The 18,536-nt window shown below is 38.4% G+C and overlaps 1 protein-coding gene across 1 annotated transcript in view; it reads right to left on the bottom strand.

The window, feature by feature from the left end:
* Positions 1-2,255: 2,255 nt before the first annotated feature.
* The window catches only part of ext1 (exostosin glycosyltransferase 1), a 34,296-nt gene continuing 18,015 nt past the window's right edge, over positions 2,256-18,536 (bottom strand). Inside the window, exons 2-11 of the mRNA XM_015382525.1 lie at positions 14,943-15,036; positions 9,986-10,093; positions 9,136-9,255; positions 7,129-7,261; positions 6,254-6,372; positions 5,604-5,699; positions 4,097-4,186; positions 3,850-4,010; positions 3,581-3,752; positions 2,256-3,200 (exon numbers count right to left, since the gene is read on the bottom strand). Of these exons, the coding sequence (XP_015238011.1) occupies positions 3,015-3,200; positions 3,581-3,752; positions 3,850-4,010; positions 4,097-4,186; positions 5,604-5,699; positions 6,254-6,372; positions 7,129-7,261; positions 9,136-9,255; positions 9,986-10,093; positions 14,943-15,036 (1,279 nt within the window). The 3' untranslated portion in view covers positions 2,256-3,014. The remainder of the gene's footprint in view (positions 3,201-3,580; positions 3,753-3,849; positions 4,011-4,096; positions 4,187-5,603; positions 5,700-6,253; positions 6,373-7,128; positions 7,262-9,135; positions 9,256-9,985; positions 10,094-14,942; positions 15,037-18,536) is intronic.

Genomic DNA, 18,536 nt, shown 5'->3' with positions numbered 1-18,536 from the left:
GTTTACTCCGCATGGCGTGTCTACTCATCAGATCGAAGGAAATCTCTGAGGTCTTAAGTTGATTTTTTACTTGCGTGGTTTCTGCAGCCAAATGATATGTAAAATTGGACAAATATGTATAAGAGATGCAGTGATAAGATACCTGGATCGGATTTCAGAGATCAAATCCTGTGCACTTTACACGGAACTGTTATTTCGGTTGTTTATTTGCTAATAAAGGTTATAAAGTTCATTTATGTCCATATTGTTACCTTTTTAAACAATATTGGCAAGGCTAAAGCCTTCACTCACAAGGCAAGATATATGGTTCATTCATTTAACAGTTGAATCGGATCGATATCGGCCGATAAGCTGAGCCCAGGTATGGGTTTTGAATTGGATCAGAAAAAAACTGGTGCATATCTAGTATAAATATATATATTTTTTAATACATTTATCTTATCTAATATGTTTTCCACACATCTAAAAAAAAACTTAACTATCCCTTCAAAAAAATGCTCCTAAACCATTCTCCTACAGCAGAACAATGCTCTACTTTCTGTCATTCTATCATAAATCTTAATATATGAGGCTGCACTTTAATTTGGTAAGGCCTGGTAAATAACAGACACTTAGTCCCCAATCCACTGTAAAAAAAGAAAAAGAAATTAGAATTGCAGAACAGGTTAGTTTATACCAAATATTTTTATTTTACGATTGTTTCAATTTGTTTTATAAAATTAATAAACAAAACCATGATTTCTTTCACCATCTTTCCATCTGAACAAAACAAAGGTGTGGCGGTGCTGAAGAGAGTGATAGAAGCAGGCAGATTCATTTTAGAGACAATCCTGTCAGATGTCTGAGACAAATCCGTAAAAGTACTACAGCTGTGGCAAACACAAAGGAGGGGGTGGAACTTCACAACCTGACACAAGGCAGTAAGTGGAGATGGGTGAAACGAGACCACAACAAACCTTCCAGAAAAAAAGGGAAACCAGAGACAGCATTTAAAAATGTTTGACTGTAAATCAAGATGATAGTGTTGAATCATTAAAAGAACCATTGGCTAACAGAAAGCAACCAAAGAATGATAATAGGACCATGTTCTGATGAAAAATAAAAATCTGAAGTGTACTTTTTTTTTTCCCCTGAAGGCACATTGATCTATAACCATCATCCTCTGAAACATCAACACACAGGAAAAGAAAATATTGCACATATTCATTTTTAAAACAGATCTGATTCCGTTGTCCCGTTTACTCAGCTGATGACTTTCTCAGAGGGCAGTGACAAAGCACTCTCCTCTGTGGAGCAAACATAAAAAAAAAAAAATCTTTTCCTTCGTTTTCGCTCAAATTCCAGCAAGAAAAACATAACGAAGAAGGGAAGGTATGACATTCCCTACTGCAGATGGGAAGATGGAAACAAATGGCACATAAAGGGGGTCAGCGAATGAGCTCACTAAAGCAACCATCTCCTTCATCGGACAGGAGGAGTTGGAGGAGCTGCTGGTAGATCCCAGTTCCTGCTTCACGTCGACAGCTCCTGATTAAACCTCAGCAGTTAGATCTCTGATAATGATATGAAATTTTAAAGAAAAAGATACAGAACAAGACCATTAAGTGAACTGATTATAATTGAGTTAGCCTAATAAACCAGCAGCATAAAAACAACTCCATCTCCCCCCAACGTTTGGCAGAAGCCTCTGTGGATAGCTTTAGGTCCAACAAGCAGGCTTGGTAGTGCGACCCAAATGTAGCTGAACAGCCATGTTCCTTAAAAACTACAGAAGCTCTTCATTCATCTTATCAAAACTAAAAAGAGAGGCCTCTTTTATTCACCTGAAGCTGGTGAACAGCCTGCAGAAGCTGATTCCCCATGTTAGGTGCTTGTTCCTTTAGCAACAGCCAGATCTGTCACTTGGCAAATGGAAACTGGGTTTACTGCATTCAGACAATGACGAAAAACTAAGATCTGTCGCTAACCCTAACCAAAAACTAACGAGAAAAAAAAGAAAAAGTTCAATAGATTTCACAGTGGATTTGATTCAAGAAGCCCCAATTTTGTCTGGTTAGAAAGCTCAGCCTCCTTTCAAAGCAAAACACATGAAGGCTTACGTATTACTCAGGCTAACTTGTTTCTAACCAGTTCCGTTATTTAATTTGAGTCATTAGGAATGAAGAGAACAGAAATGAAACAACCTTACTGCATCGCCGAGGGGCATCAATCAACATGTTTATCTGAGCATGTTGGCTTTAGGGGAGGAGTTGTTCAGAATGGCACACAGACAATTGTGTTTGTTCGACTGCATTGAAACATTCTTATCTCTCTGTGCTGAACTGGGAAATGCAGCATATTATCAGTTACATGGGAAAAAAAACAGATAATGATAAAAGACAAAAAAAGCAGCGCTATCGAGGGGCAGAATCTGCCCCCAGTCTTCTATTTGTCAGAATCTCAGAACCAAACACCTTTTGATAAATGCTGAGGCACTGTCAGATCAACAATCACCACCCAGCTCTGGGGCTCCGAGGGGATTTTCTTTATCCCTCCTTCTTTAAGACAATAGAGAGACACAGAGTCATGCTGGCCATTTGTACACAGTATAAAAAAATAGTTAAACACAATCCAAAATAGTGTTATCTTCGTAGTTATTAATATCCTGTCAGCAAAAATGTTCACAGATCTGTGCATAGTGTACAGACAGAGAAGTGTCCCGTCCAGTGGGTTTTGTTGACGTTGGGACATTTTTGCAGCAAAGCAATCATTTCTGATGGCGTGAGCAGATTTAACTGTTCAGGTGCAGTCAGGATGGATCCACAGAGAGCACTGCTGTCCAGCATCGGTCCACAAGACAGCAGGAGTGGAGAGGAGAACCCGAGGAGACAGAAAAATAGGTCCTTCATGTTTGCTCCAGTGTCTTCACCTCTCACCCACGGATCCATACATGACATCATCTGCTGTGCCGTACGGTCAGCCCCCGACTCGCTCCACAGCCGTCGTGTCCACAGAGCACAGGGGGCTCAGCACGGCTATAGCCTCTCGATTTCCCTGTACTTCTTCCTCAGTATCGACACCTGGTCTTTGAACAGGACCGGGTCCAACCTCATCTGCGAGTGGACCAGAGGCATGGTGCCAAACCAGTTGGCAAACTTGTTCATGCAGGTCTGACGCTGAGCGAAATGGTCCGGGTCGGCCCAGCGGGACGCTCTGGAGCTCTGGGATGAGAGAGAGAGAGCAGATCGGAGGGGAGAAGAAAAGAGACGGAGTAAACAAGCGAGTTCGGCAGAGTAGAGAGGAAGAAAACAACTAAATGAATAATGTATTGTCCATTACTGTGACCTTTTACAGCAAAGCATCAACCAGGCCATGTTAGCGGCAAACAGATTTCACTTGCAATTTACAAATAACCCCACTGTCCTTATTCTGCTGAACCCAAACACCATTTGGCATTTAGTCTAATGTGCCAGATAGCTGTACGCCTCTACAGCAGACAGCACTATTAGTAATCCCTGAATGGGTAGATCCAAATAAATCCGCCTCATTTCTCCTGCCTGCTTCATATAAACACCAATGCCAGCTAAATCGTGTGCCTCACCTGGCCCATCATGGTTTCCTTGTATTGTTTCTTTTGTGTGACCTTAATGGGTGGTAGCTTAGTCACTGCTGAAACAAGGAAATTCATAAGAATGTCTTCGCAGTTGGACATCTGGTCCACCATTGTCCGCAGACTGGCTGGAAGGTAGGTGGTGTACAAGTAGTGGTAATATCTGTGGGAGAGGTGTGACACAGAGAACAATGGAGCGTTTATGAGGCAGGGACAGTCCAACCAGCGTCGGTGGAAAAGGAAAACAAAGCAGGCCGTACTTGTGATAGATGGCGGCTCCGGTCAGCACCATGGAGTAGTCATTGGTCCATTTGGAGGTGTAGCCCCAGCGCTCCTTGCTGCCGTCCCAGAAGTGGCTGCGGGCCGGGTAGCCGACGATGCGGTCAGGGAAGCTCTGCCACACCGTGAAGGCGAAGTCCACCTGTGTCCAGATCACATTTATGTACGGTGTAAGACTACAGCTATGAAGGAATCCATAGATTTCTCAACATCTACTGGGAGACTAACCTCTGTGGTGGAAAGCACCGTGTCTTCATCCAGACTGAGCACAGCATCAGTGGGGATGGTATCGTAGGGAAGGAAGCGGCTGCTTATAACCTGGTCAGAGTTAGAAAACAAACAAAAAAGGGAAGCATGTGAAGGCTGCAGAGTTGGTAAACCGTTTCATTATTTTCTTTCAGCTGCAGACTGATTTATTCGCACCCCTATTAAAAGATATGCAAAGAAGCTTCAAATAAATTCTGGTTTCAGTTGCAGGGAAACAGTTTTACAAGAGCTGAGTAATGCTGTTCACTGAGGGAAAATAAAATACAAAGTAGTTGTATAAATATGGCTTCTTCCTGCTTTTGACATTTGGCACAACCTTGTTATTCAAATATTACTTCTATAACGCTGTGCAAGGCTGCTGCCTATAAAGGAGATGTTTGACCATTCCACCAGTCAGCAGGGTCTTCATCAAATAAGCTGATTTAATGTAATATGTTGATTTAAACTAAATCATTATCTGTTTATCTACAGCTCAGTCCAAAGGTCCTCAGACAGCTGACAAATTTAGATTTAAAGTCAGAAATGCGTGTTAAAAAAAAGACGAAGCAAAATAAATACAGTAACAATAACAATTGTCTCAGTTTTTCATCAGTTATCAACAACAAAACCTTGATTTTTGCATTGCAGCAATCAAAAAATATAGCAGTTTATCTGTTCTAAAATTCATTACCAGTTAAACAATTGACTCTTTTCCAGTGTTTTCATTTGGTAGTTTTTCAGACATCATGAAATGAAAATATCATCATTTAATTAACAATATCTAAAAGAGGAACTTTATGGTCTTTTTAAGACCTTTGTAGAGGCTAAGCCAAAGCTTTAAGCCCCTGAGGTGGTACACCGGGGTAAAGTTGACACGCCGATTACTTAGCCGCTAAATTGAAATGAGAGCCATCCTTGATGTTAGTGCAGGTAATCCATTTATTTCCATGACTCTGCAATAATTATCATATCTTTAACTTGTTGACAATAACACTGCATACATAGTTTCAGGGATCCACATAGCTTTCACTTCAATAGAGGTAGCATTGCGTCACGTTAGAATTTGCTTTGTGGTCAAAAACTGTTTCCCCCTTTTGGGTGAAACACACCTGTCCTCATCAACACCGGATCATACCTATATAGACAGCTGACAGATCATGTGACCCAAACCATTTGGAATACAGAAATTCATAATCTGCTCCTACAACCTTCATTAAGCCCAGTTTTGATGGCTGGAAGCATGCAGGCTTCAGTTGTCAAATAATTACCTAATCAATACTTCCTATTAAATTCTAACAGTTTACATGTGCTCTACAGAAAAAGTGTGTGATCATTATTTGTGGATTTACACATGTACCTGACTAAAGCTACCCCAGAGATGGATTACGTCAAACATGCTTAAACAGACCAGGAAAAAAACATTTCCTAGAGAAACTGCTAAAACGCTGCAGCGATGGACACAGAGGAAGAGGATTATTAGATGTTTTACCATGCTTTCTCCCTCTATGACAATAAAAGGGACTGAGATTGTGGGCCAGCGGTGCTTGGCAGGAAGAGGCTTGTCACAGTTCCAAAGAACGATCACCTGAATGGGGGAAAAAAACACGGATCACAGCTTAGTCATCATGCAAATGCCCTGAAAAGGAAGAGCAGCGTAAACCACCTTAATTTGCATGTTACTTAACATAGATGTTTCAATCCAAACCATTACTTCAACCCTGTTGCCAATAAGGCAGAACTAACTTCTACCTGAACCTACATTTCTATTTTAAGAACTGTCAAACCATCCAGAACAAAGGGAAGCTGGAAATGTTCTGAAGCCTCACCAACCTAGAGCTGAAGCAAAGTAACCTGAATTCCTGACGCTGGAGAAATAGCAGAAATCAGTTAAAGACTGGGAAATTAGTAAACCTCCCCCTGGAGGATAAATTAGAGAAAATATATTTGTCAGCATATCCTGATACATTGCTGTTCTAAGTGAGGTTTTAGAGTTTAACCACAGCTAATTCACACTTGTTTTTTACAAACATAGCAGAGAGACGCTTCCTAATATAATAGCAGACTTCTCTTGACTCTCTTTCATCAACAAGATCCTTTTTTAATGAGATCTTTAAATCAGAAAGCCAGAGCTGACCTTACCTGAGCACAGTACTGGGATTTAGCCACAGCCACAAGCAGCTTCATCACTGGCTGGGACAGAGAGACCAGCGGGGTGACCACATGGATGATTGCTGTAAACTTCGGGTACGGCTTGATACCTGCGGGGACGGGGAACACGACACCGTTTGTTACCATGTGTTCTGCCTTACAACAGAGACGGAGTTCCCGTCCATGTTAACACAAACTCACATGGTTAAAGTAAGACTATTAAAGGGGCTTAGCAGCTTTTAATGTGCTTATCTTTAAACATACCAACAGAGTTGTAACTACAGTAAGCTATGCAAGCAAATAAGGAAAAATCTATTTGAGTCACGACACTGAAATATATTTTTGTTGATTTCATTTTGTTTAATCAGTTCAGTCTCTTATTAATACTTGGTGCGAGAATGAACAAAATTGCTTCAAGGTGTATCTAGGCCAAGTCTCTGGTTGCTGCCGCTAAGACGTCAACAGAACATAAAGCTCAAAGAAGAATCGGTTCAAAGGAGCGAGGGACCATTGAAGTATGAAAATAACCCGAGTCACAATCAACTTTACATGGAAGCACTCAGATATGAACATGCTCTAATTGCACCAAATGCTTTAGAAGTGCCTCAAGTTGTGAAGATTTGAGGTTACTAAAATGAGCATCTATTATTTAAAATCTACCCTGGAAAACCTATATTTCTAGAACAGCTCTATGCTTTCTTTGGGTTGTGGCCACTGATTTCCAACTAGATTCATATTTCAGCCAGTTTCTGCTGATTGGCCCTCCATGTGTTCTGAGGTTTGTGTCAAAAGTGAAAATGTGCCAACACCGAGTTTATTGGTTATAAGCAGAACTACAGATACTAGATGCAGAAAAACTGACTGACCCAGCTTAGCGTAGAAGAAGGGGAAGTCTCCCAGATGTGTGGAGTACTGAGGCAGAGTGAAGAGGCCCCCAGGAAGGCTATTCCACATGAGGCTACTTCTGGAGGTGTGCTCCAGCACCCGGTCCTGGATTATCTGCAGACATAGTGGAGAGGAAGATTTAAAAACACATCGATTTAATAACTACTGCTGATTTTCATCTAACAAGATGTTTAGTAAAAAAAAAAAACAAAAAAAAACAACAACAAATAGAATACAGTTGCTTTGATTAACATTTTCTTAGCATCTAAATTTTTTAAATTATATTAAGAGAGATTTTAGGTTCTACGGTCCAAAGTTGTGGAATGTTTTTGCCAAAGGAAATAAAGTCCTTATCCTCAAAGTAAAGTAACCAATGCTGAACCCCTTTGTAAAAAGCACTGTGTGTGAGTGAGAGAGGGACGTTTTAGTGTGTATGTTCCTCAATCAATGTGTGAATGATTAAATAATTACTACATGGGGTATTTTACTAAAGTTGTGTATCTGTTTGGGTGTGAGAGACTTAAATCTGTGGGTTTTTATTTCAATCTGAAGAAATTTTTATCCTGAAACAGGAGTGGAAAATTAGCATTAGCCATAAACCCTTTGTGCATCTCATCATTAACAAACGCTGTTTGTTATTAGACTGGATTGCACTGTCCCTGTCAAATACATTTATTAATTTAATACATCTTGAAGTAATATTTTTTATCTTTTAATTGTGATTTACTAATCATCTAGCTGGTTTTCTCTGGTGCATCAAATTGAATGACTAAAAATGAAAAGCTATGTAGAGTTGATTAAAGATATTTTAGAAAACAAACGCTCTGAGGTTTAATTAGCTTCTTCTGGCGCAACTACTTCAAATTAACCATTAATAAAGATGCTAAGAATAATTTTATTTAAAGCATAAACTCTAATCCTTGTTGATAAAAATGTTTCCAAGAACAAAGTAACAGGATACCCTCATAAAAAATGTAGAGCTTTCAGTGACTTTATGGAAGCAGCAGTATGGGTTTTCTGATTTGTGGTTATACTTCTGTCATGTTTATAGTAAAATATTTGGAATCACATAATGGTAGGCCCAAAGAAAAAAAAAAAAAGAAAAAAAAAAAAGGAAAGTCTTGAAGCCAAAACATGGCTGGCAGAGAAAAGATGAGATACAGGGAGTGTAAACAGATCACAGATAAGCTACTTAGTCCTGCAACTTCATGCCGCTATTACAGAAAAATCTGCCTCTGCACATCACTGCCTTTGATTCCAAATTCTTGGAGAGTAAAACTATTTAAAGATGGAGGCTGATGGTCTAACCCAGAACTAGTTTGGGCTTAGATGTAACAGCTGATTTATTCCTGCTGTCTTTCAGGTAATTTAACAGCCACTTCAAAGTTCAAGGTCTGCTGCTCCAACATATGAAGGTCTAACAGGGATAATGTCTGTGGAGTTTAGTGACAATGAACTATTCTGACACCACAGCTCAGTATAGAGTGACGTTCCCTCGGCTACCGTCTCGCACCCTTATCAGTTTTTATTCTTCCCTGCTTTCCTCTTCAGCTGTTTGTAATTCGAGCCCTGCAGCGGCATGATAGTCCGGTTCTCACCAGGAAGAAAGCAGATAAATGGAGCCTGACAGAAACAAACTACTGACATGACTGATAGCCAACCCAGAACACGACACAGAGTGGAAATATTGACAGGACTCTGATACAATGATACCTTTCCTCCATCTAATGGAGGCCTTTTTTCATATTTACATCTGAAGCAACACAGTTCACAGCTGTATGTCAGTAAAGAAAGGTTGGTATGTAGGCATAGATCTCAGTGCGGTGTAGAAACAAAGAATAAAAGCTTTTTACTTCATTTTCCCTTAATAACAAAAAAGTATTTTCCCCAATTATTAAATTCTAATAAAAATTTTAAATTTTGCACATAATGCAAATGTACTCCTTTTCAGAGAAACAAACAGATGACATGGTGTTGTATGCATGTACCTCCAGTGTGGTCAGTACTATCTTCTCTACAGAGTTGAAGTAAGCCTCCCACAGTAGCTGCGTCTGCTGCCTCAAAGACAGAATTTTATCCTGGTGGATGGACCGAACTGTTGAAGGGATCTGGATCAGAACAGAACAACGCAGAAAACGATTAAACAATTAGCTAACGAGAAAAACAAGAAAACAATTAGCTAAGTCAACCAGCCTGCTGATGGCATTAAAAAAATAACAACAAAGGAAAGCTTTACAATGTGTAAAACAATTAATTAATTAAAAAGTAACATTGAAAAAAATGCAGTTTACATTTAAAAACCAGGATGTAAAAATAGTGGTCACTTTACCGGCCTGCTGCAAAAATGAAATCTCTAAGTGAAATGTCTGTACTTTGTTCAAGAAGCTACATTAACAAAAAAAAAAAAAAGTAAGGCTGGACTTAAACAGATAAAAGGAAGGCCCAATTATTACTAGACATGGGCACTATTTTATCCAATAAGGTTTCCATTCATTGTTTGTTTAGGCTGCTGAAATGAGTGTAATGAAGGACACCAATTAGGAACAGTTTATGCCATTTGTGCCCAACTGAAAAGTTAGAGCTTTGATCATCGGATCTTAGCATCTAAGTCAAAGTCAGCGAAGGAAGTCCTGTTTAAGAGTGATTCTTTTCTCTCTTCCTTATACAAGTAATGATATCTATTCACAGAAGCATAGAAAGAAGCATTCAAACTAGATAATTATAGTGCAATAAGATAACTAATTAAAGCAGAGTATTTCTAAAAATCCTAAAAGAACTGAGACAAAGCAACCAAACCTAAGAATATGTTTAAACTTTAGTATTTCCTCATGTTTCTACCTGTAACAGCAGCCTCTCATCCCCAATGACAGCTGCTGTGTTCCAGTCGATGATTTCGGAGAAGGGAAGCTCCCAGCCGTTGCTGAGCATCACTGGCACACAGGCTGCCTGCAACAACAGTATTAACCATTAATAAGATCCATCATAGAGGATGCATGTAGTAGAGCAAACACAGCTTCAGCATCTATCATAGACAGAATGTCTCATTTTCAACAGGAAATTTCTCAGCAGCATTTTACCGTGCATCCAGCTTCAATCATACATTTGCAACAACTGAACACTGATTTTGAGAACTTGTTCAGTAGAAGATCTGAGCTAAAAAAAAGTCGTTTCATAATATTGCAGCCTGTGTCTCTGTTTGCATCCGTGTTTCTAACAACTGATTCATTTGTGTGTGTGTGTGGGTGTGGATGGGACAGTTAAGGCAGCTTCTTGCCAGCAGTGACGAGCTCTATAATCTGCTTTGGTCATTGAACGTACAAACATCCGTCGCGGCACAAACCTCCCTGCATTGGATTGCCTCCGTTTCTCTAATCTGCATAGTATCATTAGTAAAAGGTAGCAATCTGCTCAAAGGCAGCCAAGCTTTACCTGCTTATCTGCTCTCACAGAGCAATGCGCTGCAAAATCCTGTTGTCCAATCCCATCCTTCATCAAAATATTTCATACACAGAGCAGCCATTCAGATATCTGAGTTTGGGACCCTTTTAGATGTATGCACATACAAGAGAACACAGATTAAAGGCAGCTGATCTACCGCATGTTGCAAATCATCTCTGCACATATTCTCCCCTCTCCTGTCTAACCAGTTGAAAACATCATTATATCCACCATAGGAATACATTTTGAACTGTATTAATGTCTGCAGGGCTTAACTACAACAGAACCAATCCATAGAAACACATGTACCTGTGGTCCATAGTCTGTAGGTGTGTTATACAACACAGAGGATATCCTCCATTTCTCTTTTACTGCTTAATCCAGTCCAGCATCTCAACTTGTCTCCTTTCTTACTCCCTGAGAAACTAATTATTCTGTTCCATTCAGCTGTCTGCTTTCCTCTGAGGTCAAAGGTCAGGGTTATCTAAAGATCACCAACTTAGGTATTTTATGGAAATATTACATGATTTTCAGCATCCTGCTTCTTTGAAATAAACCTTGACATTTTAATTGTATGTATATATGAATTATATTAGATAAATATCTTTTCAGACATATTTACCACGAATAGAATTATTTCACATCAGATTTGAGCTAGATTCATAGTTAAGAACAATCTGGATGAAACATTATAAGTCAGGTTTGTCTAAAACCGACTAAATCATTTCTAATATATAATCTTTATTTTTTTGTCACACTGTTAAATAAACCGTTGTTTCTAATAATAATCAATTTCATTTATGATGTGGTTGTAGCAGTTATGCCCAGAAAAACATTGTGATGATAGCCATTTCCCATCATTTCCATCATTAATTAAAGTGAGTTCGTATTTTGACCATGTTTTTTGTTATTGTTTTTTTCCTGGACTATCAGACTCATTGGTCAGATTTCTTCGGGAACAGAACAGTCACCTGAAGGGACAAAAGGCAGACCACAGCTTAGGCTTCAGACAAATACACCGAAAAGTTAAAGCAGTGTAGATTGCCTTCATTTGCATGTTTTTAATCAGATTTGCTGTGATCTGACCCATTGGTTCATCCTTATTTACAGTTTCTCTCCAAGATGAAGCCACTAGCAGAGTTACTGCAGCCATTCATTCTGTCTACTCATCATCTAATGCTTCTGTGCCTCCTTCCTGTCCTCTCATAACCCAGCTTGTTGCGGTACAGTAGATCTGGATCGGTTCCTCTGCACTTATCCCACATCTTAGCATCGAGGATGGATTGCTTCAAGTCCGAATTAATGCAACCAGCTGAGCTTCCTTAAATGTTTAATTGGCTAGTATTAAATTAAATAAACAGCATCCATTCATCCATATATAATTTATTACTTGGAAGGTTTGCTTATTGCAGCATAAAAATAATCACCAATTTTGATGACTGGAAACATCCTAAACCAGTCAGTGATTTTCTTTTAAAGCCATAGTTTACATTTGATAGAGAAATCTGAATATAGTTTGAGAGGAATTAGGCGTCAACTGAAGCTAAATTTAGCTAAGAAGTACTTTGATTGCTTGCTTTTCATTTCTAGTTGATAACAGAGAAACCCTGATCTTCTCTCACTGTGAAAGTGCAGAGAATGGCAAATAATATAAAACTCAGTCAAGTGAAACTGCTTATTATGTGGATTTCTACATTAGCTCTCACTGCGCTCATGGTGTGAAATAAAGAGAGCCTTCCAATCTCTAAGAACAATGACTAACAGGAGTTTCACTTGGGTCATGATGGAAAAGCTGAAAGGAGAAGAACATTTTTCTCAGTGCTGATAGATATTTAAGTGAAAAAATAACCATGATTTAGAGGGAGATTTAATTGTGAAAGGTCAAAATCATGTTAAGTCTCCTTCCTCAGGTAATGATCCGTGCTGCTATTATATCTGAAATAAAGAAGCTGTATAGGGACACCAAAATTATTTAACATTATTTTTTACATTTTAATTCCACATTGAATTTAAACCGACCATCCATTGTTTCATGGAGCTTTTTATCCAGAAAATATCTGCATGTTTTACAGTTTAGTAAATTTTATAGAATAGAAATAAAAAATGAAAACATCAGTTATACTAGCCAGAACAGGAGTAGAAGCGTAGAGCTGCAGGGGAAAAGAAGCCTTTCACGGTCATTGGAGAAAACCATGTAATATTGTTCAATTCTTTGGAGGTTTACCGGGATGCTTTAATATTTGGAGGAATGCAAGCACTGCTGTGGTGGAGAGCGATGAGATATTGATGGTCTGGGAATGCTGTCCTTATAAAAGAGGCATAAAAAAATCAGCAGCGCTTCCATTTTCATTATATATTTCTTATCGTTATATTTACCGGGGCATATTGCACTTCCCACAAGTTTAAGACACATGAATAAAAGGAGGGAGAAAGAAGATCTTAGTAGGTGGTGAAGAACCAGGAGGAGAGACTTGATTACAGGGTGAGCATCGAGGACACAGAGTGATAAGCAGAGAAGGGAGCAATACTGGAGGCATAATAATAAAAATAACAGTGTTAGGATGAGTTCAGACCAAGCATGATGTCTGCGGTGATTTCCGTGAGCGCTGTGGGGAGTTGACCGCTCTGGATCTGAGATAGAGTGTTCACATCCTAGACTGCGTCATCAAATAACAGGAGCTTTAGCTGCGTGAAGCTCACACCCGACCAACGTGGAAAAACTCAGCAAATAGACTGATTAGTGCAGGTTTGAGTCGTTAAAAAGAATCATTTGTAAAAAACAATCAAACCAAAAATAAATCTACTTTTTTTTTTCCAGAGGTGAACCGAAACCTCCATTAGGCTCCGAAGTTATCTACCTTTTCAGAGTTACCTGATTGGTGCAGGTAAACTGTTTTTTGTGCCGATTTGGTTTTTAAGATAAAATAACTTTTTACTTTCCACTGATGATGTCACCATCCCAACAGATATTAGTACTGGAATGACTGTTTAACAGTATTTAGTACTTCATCAGCTTCCCTGACCCCTCGTCAGACCCAAAGCATTTCCTGTCAAGGTCTCACTGTCGGCATTTCACGACAAAAGCACAGGCGATCACACGACTTCTGCTGGATTATTCTCTATGCCAAACATTCGAATGAGCTTCTAGAGACCATCGATTTTTTAAAACAGCAGCTTACTTTGGTTCTACCCACAAAGAAAGCACCAACGCTGTGAAGTGGTCAGCGACAGAGCGGAGTCTCAGCTGGAGGGGAGCTGAGATCAGCACAAAGAGCAAGCCGGCAACACGACACGAGGAAGTGGGAAAAAAAGCCATTCACAACTTTATAAAATCACAGGATGTCTCCAGATGTTTATATTTGCGAACCCTAGCCAACAGGAGCTGCTGCCTGCTTACCATATTTTCTGCGCAGATTCGTCCACGTAGTTAAGAATGCTCCTAGGTCCATATCATAGAAAACCCAAAATGCATAACCCAAGCTTTAATCAGTGCTTATTTTATTCAGACTAACCAGACTGGTGCATGGCTTTATCTCTAGACAAACTGCTTTTTTTTTGTTTAACCACTGAAACATTTATATTCTCCATCAATTTTTCTTAATCAAACACCAAAAAAATTTAGCTTTTATTTGATTTGGGTGTTTTGATTTGGGTCATTATTATAATCACACTGACCATTTATTGACGTTAGAGGGTATAGGTAGGTTACCGCTACAAAGTAGTGCTGCCCCTCCCCCACTAGTAGCTGCATCCTGTTGGTAACGCCCGAAAAAAAAGATTTGCTTACAACATAGTCAGTCAAATTCAGAAATATTGAAAAATAGTTCTGGCCACAAAAAAACTAAAAATACAATGGTGAGCTGCAAACATTAATGTTTTTCAAGTGATAGTGTGTAACGCCAACAGCTGTGTGTCATTGAATGGCTAGTTAAACCAATATTTGCATTACATGTTTGTGCTGATTCATAAGAGGTAAATCTGTAAAAAATGTAAAAGTCTTAATATTAGACTGTGCAAATCTGTAAAAAATGTAAAAATCTTAATATTAGACTGTGCAAATATTAATTTAATTTATTTCCTAGCTTTGTATTAAAACTGTACACCATTTAAATAGCCAATAAAAAGTAGCATGAAAACTAGCTATTGCTTATCTGTTTTTTTCTTTTTTATTCCATTTTACAAACATGCAAATACTGGTAATTAATGATGGCCTATGCATGTTTCTGAATCATTTTCCTTTCTTGAAGCTGCAATATTTTCAGGAAAGGAAACAAAGGAAAATAACCTTCAGATGCTTACTCTGCAAAAGAAAAACTCTGCCTCATAGTGAACAGCAGGATGTGGATGAGTCACTGACCTGCAAAGCCTCTAAGAAACGAAAGGAGCCCAGCCTTCGACCCCGAGGAACCAGACAGAAGGTGGAATTGTACAGCATCTCTCTGTAGTCATACCTAAAAGAGAATAAAACGCAAAAACAACATATTGAAACATACAAAGAATAAAAAAATAAATAACAAGAGAGCTGGATGCCACAAACAAACCTTAATTAGCCAAGAAATTCCTTGAAAACATCCGTTCTTTTAGTAAATACTTTAATATTAGATGTTGATTGTTATCTCCTTTAAGTAGGTTTGCCCTCTCAACCCACATCTAACACCTCCAGGCTTTACCTACTCTAATTCAACCCTCAGTTAACAGCAGCTTTGATTAAAAGAGTTGCTCTGAATTCCTTCAGTGATAATATATGTATGCAGAGGAGAAAAAAGGTGTTTTTCCTCACTCTGCCTTGCCTGGCTTTAAAATTTTGAAGCTGTTATTTTCAGCAACGGCACATAAAGATCAGTGCAAACAAGTGAACATTACACATAGTCACAATATTACTATGTAAGAGTAAAGAACAAAGAGCTATGAAAACACTGCAGGCTCCTTCTCTAGTCAATATTAAATGATGGTTTATGCATACCCATGACTAATACCAGGCTGTAAGCCATAAAAAACACCATTTGTTCCTGATACTGATTTCAACAAATAGTAAAACTGTTTTTAAGGTATTTTAGCTTTATAAGCAGCAACGACGAAACATCGAAGAAAAGGTTGAAAATGATCTGGTATAGTTAATTTTTTAGTTTGTTATTTCTTTTGTAGTAAAGATGATAGAGTGAAAGGCAAACCCTGTGTTTACTGATCTCGGTGTGGACGACATGGGCTGCAAACCCCAGAAACAGCATGAAGCAGAAATGGAACAGGTGGATACAACCGCTTCACTGCTGCCTCCAGGATTTCAGAGGCACAAATATAACAACAAACATGAGAGAAACTATAAGAGATAAAACCTCAATACTTTGACAGAGCTAACGTTTAGAAAATGAGCACAACTCACTGGAACAGAGAACAAGCCAAAAGAAAGGAATTTCCCAATCTGTTTTTGGTACCGAGTGACAACAAGGTTTATCTCCTCTGTTTCCTGCAGTGAGCTTAATACATATTTTACTTTTGCAGTGTGAACATTTTTCTGGAAACGGTTAACTTTCCTTCCCATTATCATTCACAACAAAACAAATGATTTTAAGCCTCAACGGAATATAAAGGTGTTATTGGTCAGTGTGGACCACATCTAATCCATTCTTGTTGCAGATCTTTACTTTAGATCATGCTAAAAGTACATTTTTTTCAAAATGTTGATTTTGTCCAGTGTTTGGTAGACAGATCTGTCCATAGTTGATAGGTTATAATAACATGGTAACACCGTATTTCATGCCATCCGACATCATTTTACTTCGTTACAATGTTTTTCATGTAAACAGAATCAATCAAATAATACTACAAAACTATGAAGCATTTTATCCACTACTTTTCATTTTTCCCTTTTTTTCAAATTTACAGAAGGAAAACCCATTTTCTAAAGTAGATATTCTTCTTGGAAATAGGACTAAAAAAAAAACCAAACACACAAAATAGGGTGGAACATAAAGTTTTCATTTAAAGCTGTTTATGCCTAAACCATCCATCCAGTTGTTTAGATTATAAGTTTATGCTTGTGGAAGTTGACATTTTAATGCACTCATAAATCATGTACCAAGTTCAATAAAGGGCTCCCTGATCTGTTAATTTACTCTGAAAGCATAATTTCCACTTCATTAGGAATAAAAAATAAAAATAAATAAATGAAAAGGCCACTGCAAGGCAATAAGTGGCTAAGAACTAACTAATATACATGTAGAGAACTCCCAAAAACAATTTTAGATCCATGTCTAGGGGAAGACTGGTGTTCAAACTGAAATAAATCATATTTCATGTCAGTTCAGCTTGGATAGATCCAGATGTTATTCCTGCTGTATCCCTTCGGTCTTCGCCTCTTCCAGATGGGCAGCCTCTGGGGACGATCTCTCACTCTGAACTACTGAATGTCGGTGGAGATGTGGAGGATGTATGTCCTAAAACAAAGAGTTAATTTTTGATCCAATTTCCTCTGCTCTTACTTTTAACTAAATTATTTTCTGTTCTTAAGTAGATTGGTTACAGTTAAAAAAGAAATAAAAAAGATGAGAAGGATGATTTGATTCACTATGCATCACAGTCATGTCAGATGTCAGCAATTAACACTGCATCATACAAGGCAAATCCTGGCTTGTCCCATATTTTCAGCACGGCAGCATCCAGATGGTCGCAAGTGAGCACAGCAGGTTTACTGTACCCTGCTAATCAGACAGTAATCACAGACTGAGAATAATAAGCTTATGTTTTCCAATTTACAACTTTCAGACCTGTGCATTTGTTCTGGACCAATCATAATAATTTGTAAAATATGGATTATTCTTGATTAATTCAGGTGTTGAGAGGCCTCAACCTGGGAATAAACTCAATCTGTAAAATACCAGATCTGCTGCTGGTCAGTTTGCACTGCTTCAGTCATACAGACTGCATGTGGTGACCTCACAAACCCACTGAGGTTTAAACCCTGACCGACTGTCCAATCAAAGTGACCACAGTGTTGACTTAGCTTGACCATCCAGCAGCTACTAGCTGGGAAACTGAGTCAAGCTTATAACATTGCTTGCTTTGTACAGCCAGAGGACATGCAATAAGAAAAAATAAAAATACAAAACAAATTGAAGTGATCTGGGCGCTAAATGAAATTGAAGCAAAGATGTTCTGTTTTTTAGGATTTTGTAAAAACTGTTTCCGCTGCTGAGCGGCTGCAGAGAAATCCCAGCACTGAATATGAATCTTGAGTCAGTGGAGTGAAGCAAGAACCCAGTGAGGATGCTTCTAATAAATAACAGAAAGGGGATCGCCCTCTATATGAACTTTCTAATACATATCATCTCACTATCAATATGTACTGTACAGCAATCACAGAATTTCATAGGATGTTCTGATCATTTTAATTGCTATGTAAGCAGGCTTCGCAAGCCCATATTGTATATATGGCATATTCTTTATTTTATTTGCTGTAAACTACAATACTTCCTGCATATGTTTTATATGTAAGGTGCTCAAGTGTACAAAGTTTCGAGGGGACATAATGACGAAGGAAAAGTAAAAAAAATGGATGAAATATGTGAGCTGATTGTAAATCATATACGATTCTCTCAATATTCAGCAACAGTATTAAAATTACTTTTACATTGGTAACAATTTCTAGTTAAATAAAAATCAAGCAGCAATCTAATTGTGAACAATTAAGTCAATTTTCTACAAAAAAAAAAAAAAAAAAGTTGTTCATATTCAGTGAAGGCTGTATTTTAATTACAGCAATGAGGGTTGGGTTAATAATTCAACAACCCAATCCTGATGCAGGTTTCAATTTTGGAGTTTTTCCTGCATGAGATAAAATGAAAAAAAAAAAGGAAACACTATTGGCTGAAAATGAGAAAATCCTCACTTGAAATGCATTGAGAAACGTATATTGTAGCCTCATCATTGAACTGAAGGAAATGGCAATGCTTTC

This window comes from Cyprinodon variegatus, unplaced genomic scaffold (genome assembly GCF_000732505.1).
Source record: "Cyprinodon variegatus isolate N-32 unplaced genomic scaffold, C_variegatus-1.0 Scaffold258, whole genome shotgun sequence".
Lineage (NCBI taxonomy): Eukaryota > Metazoa > Chordata > Actinopteri > Cyprinodontiformes > Cyprinodontidae > Cyprinodon > Cyprinodon variegatus.
Note: the sequence above shows the minus strand (reverse complement) of the source record. Positions and strands in the feature narration are given on the sequence as shown.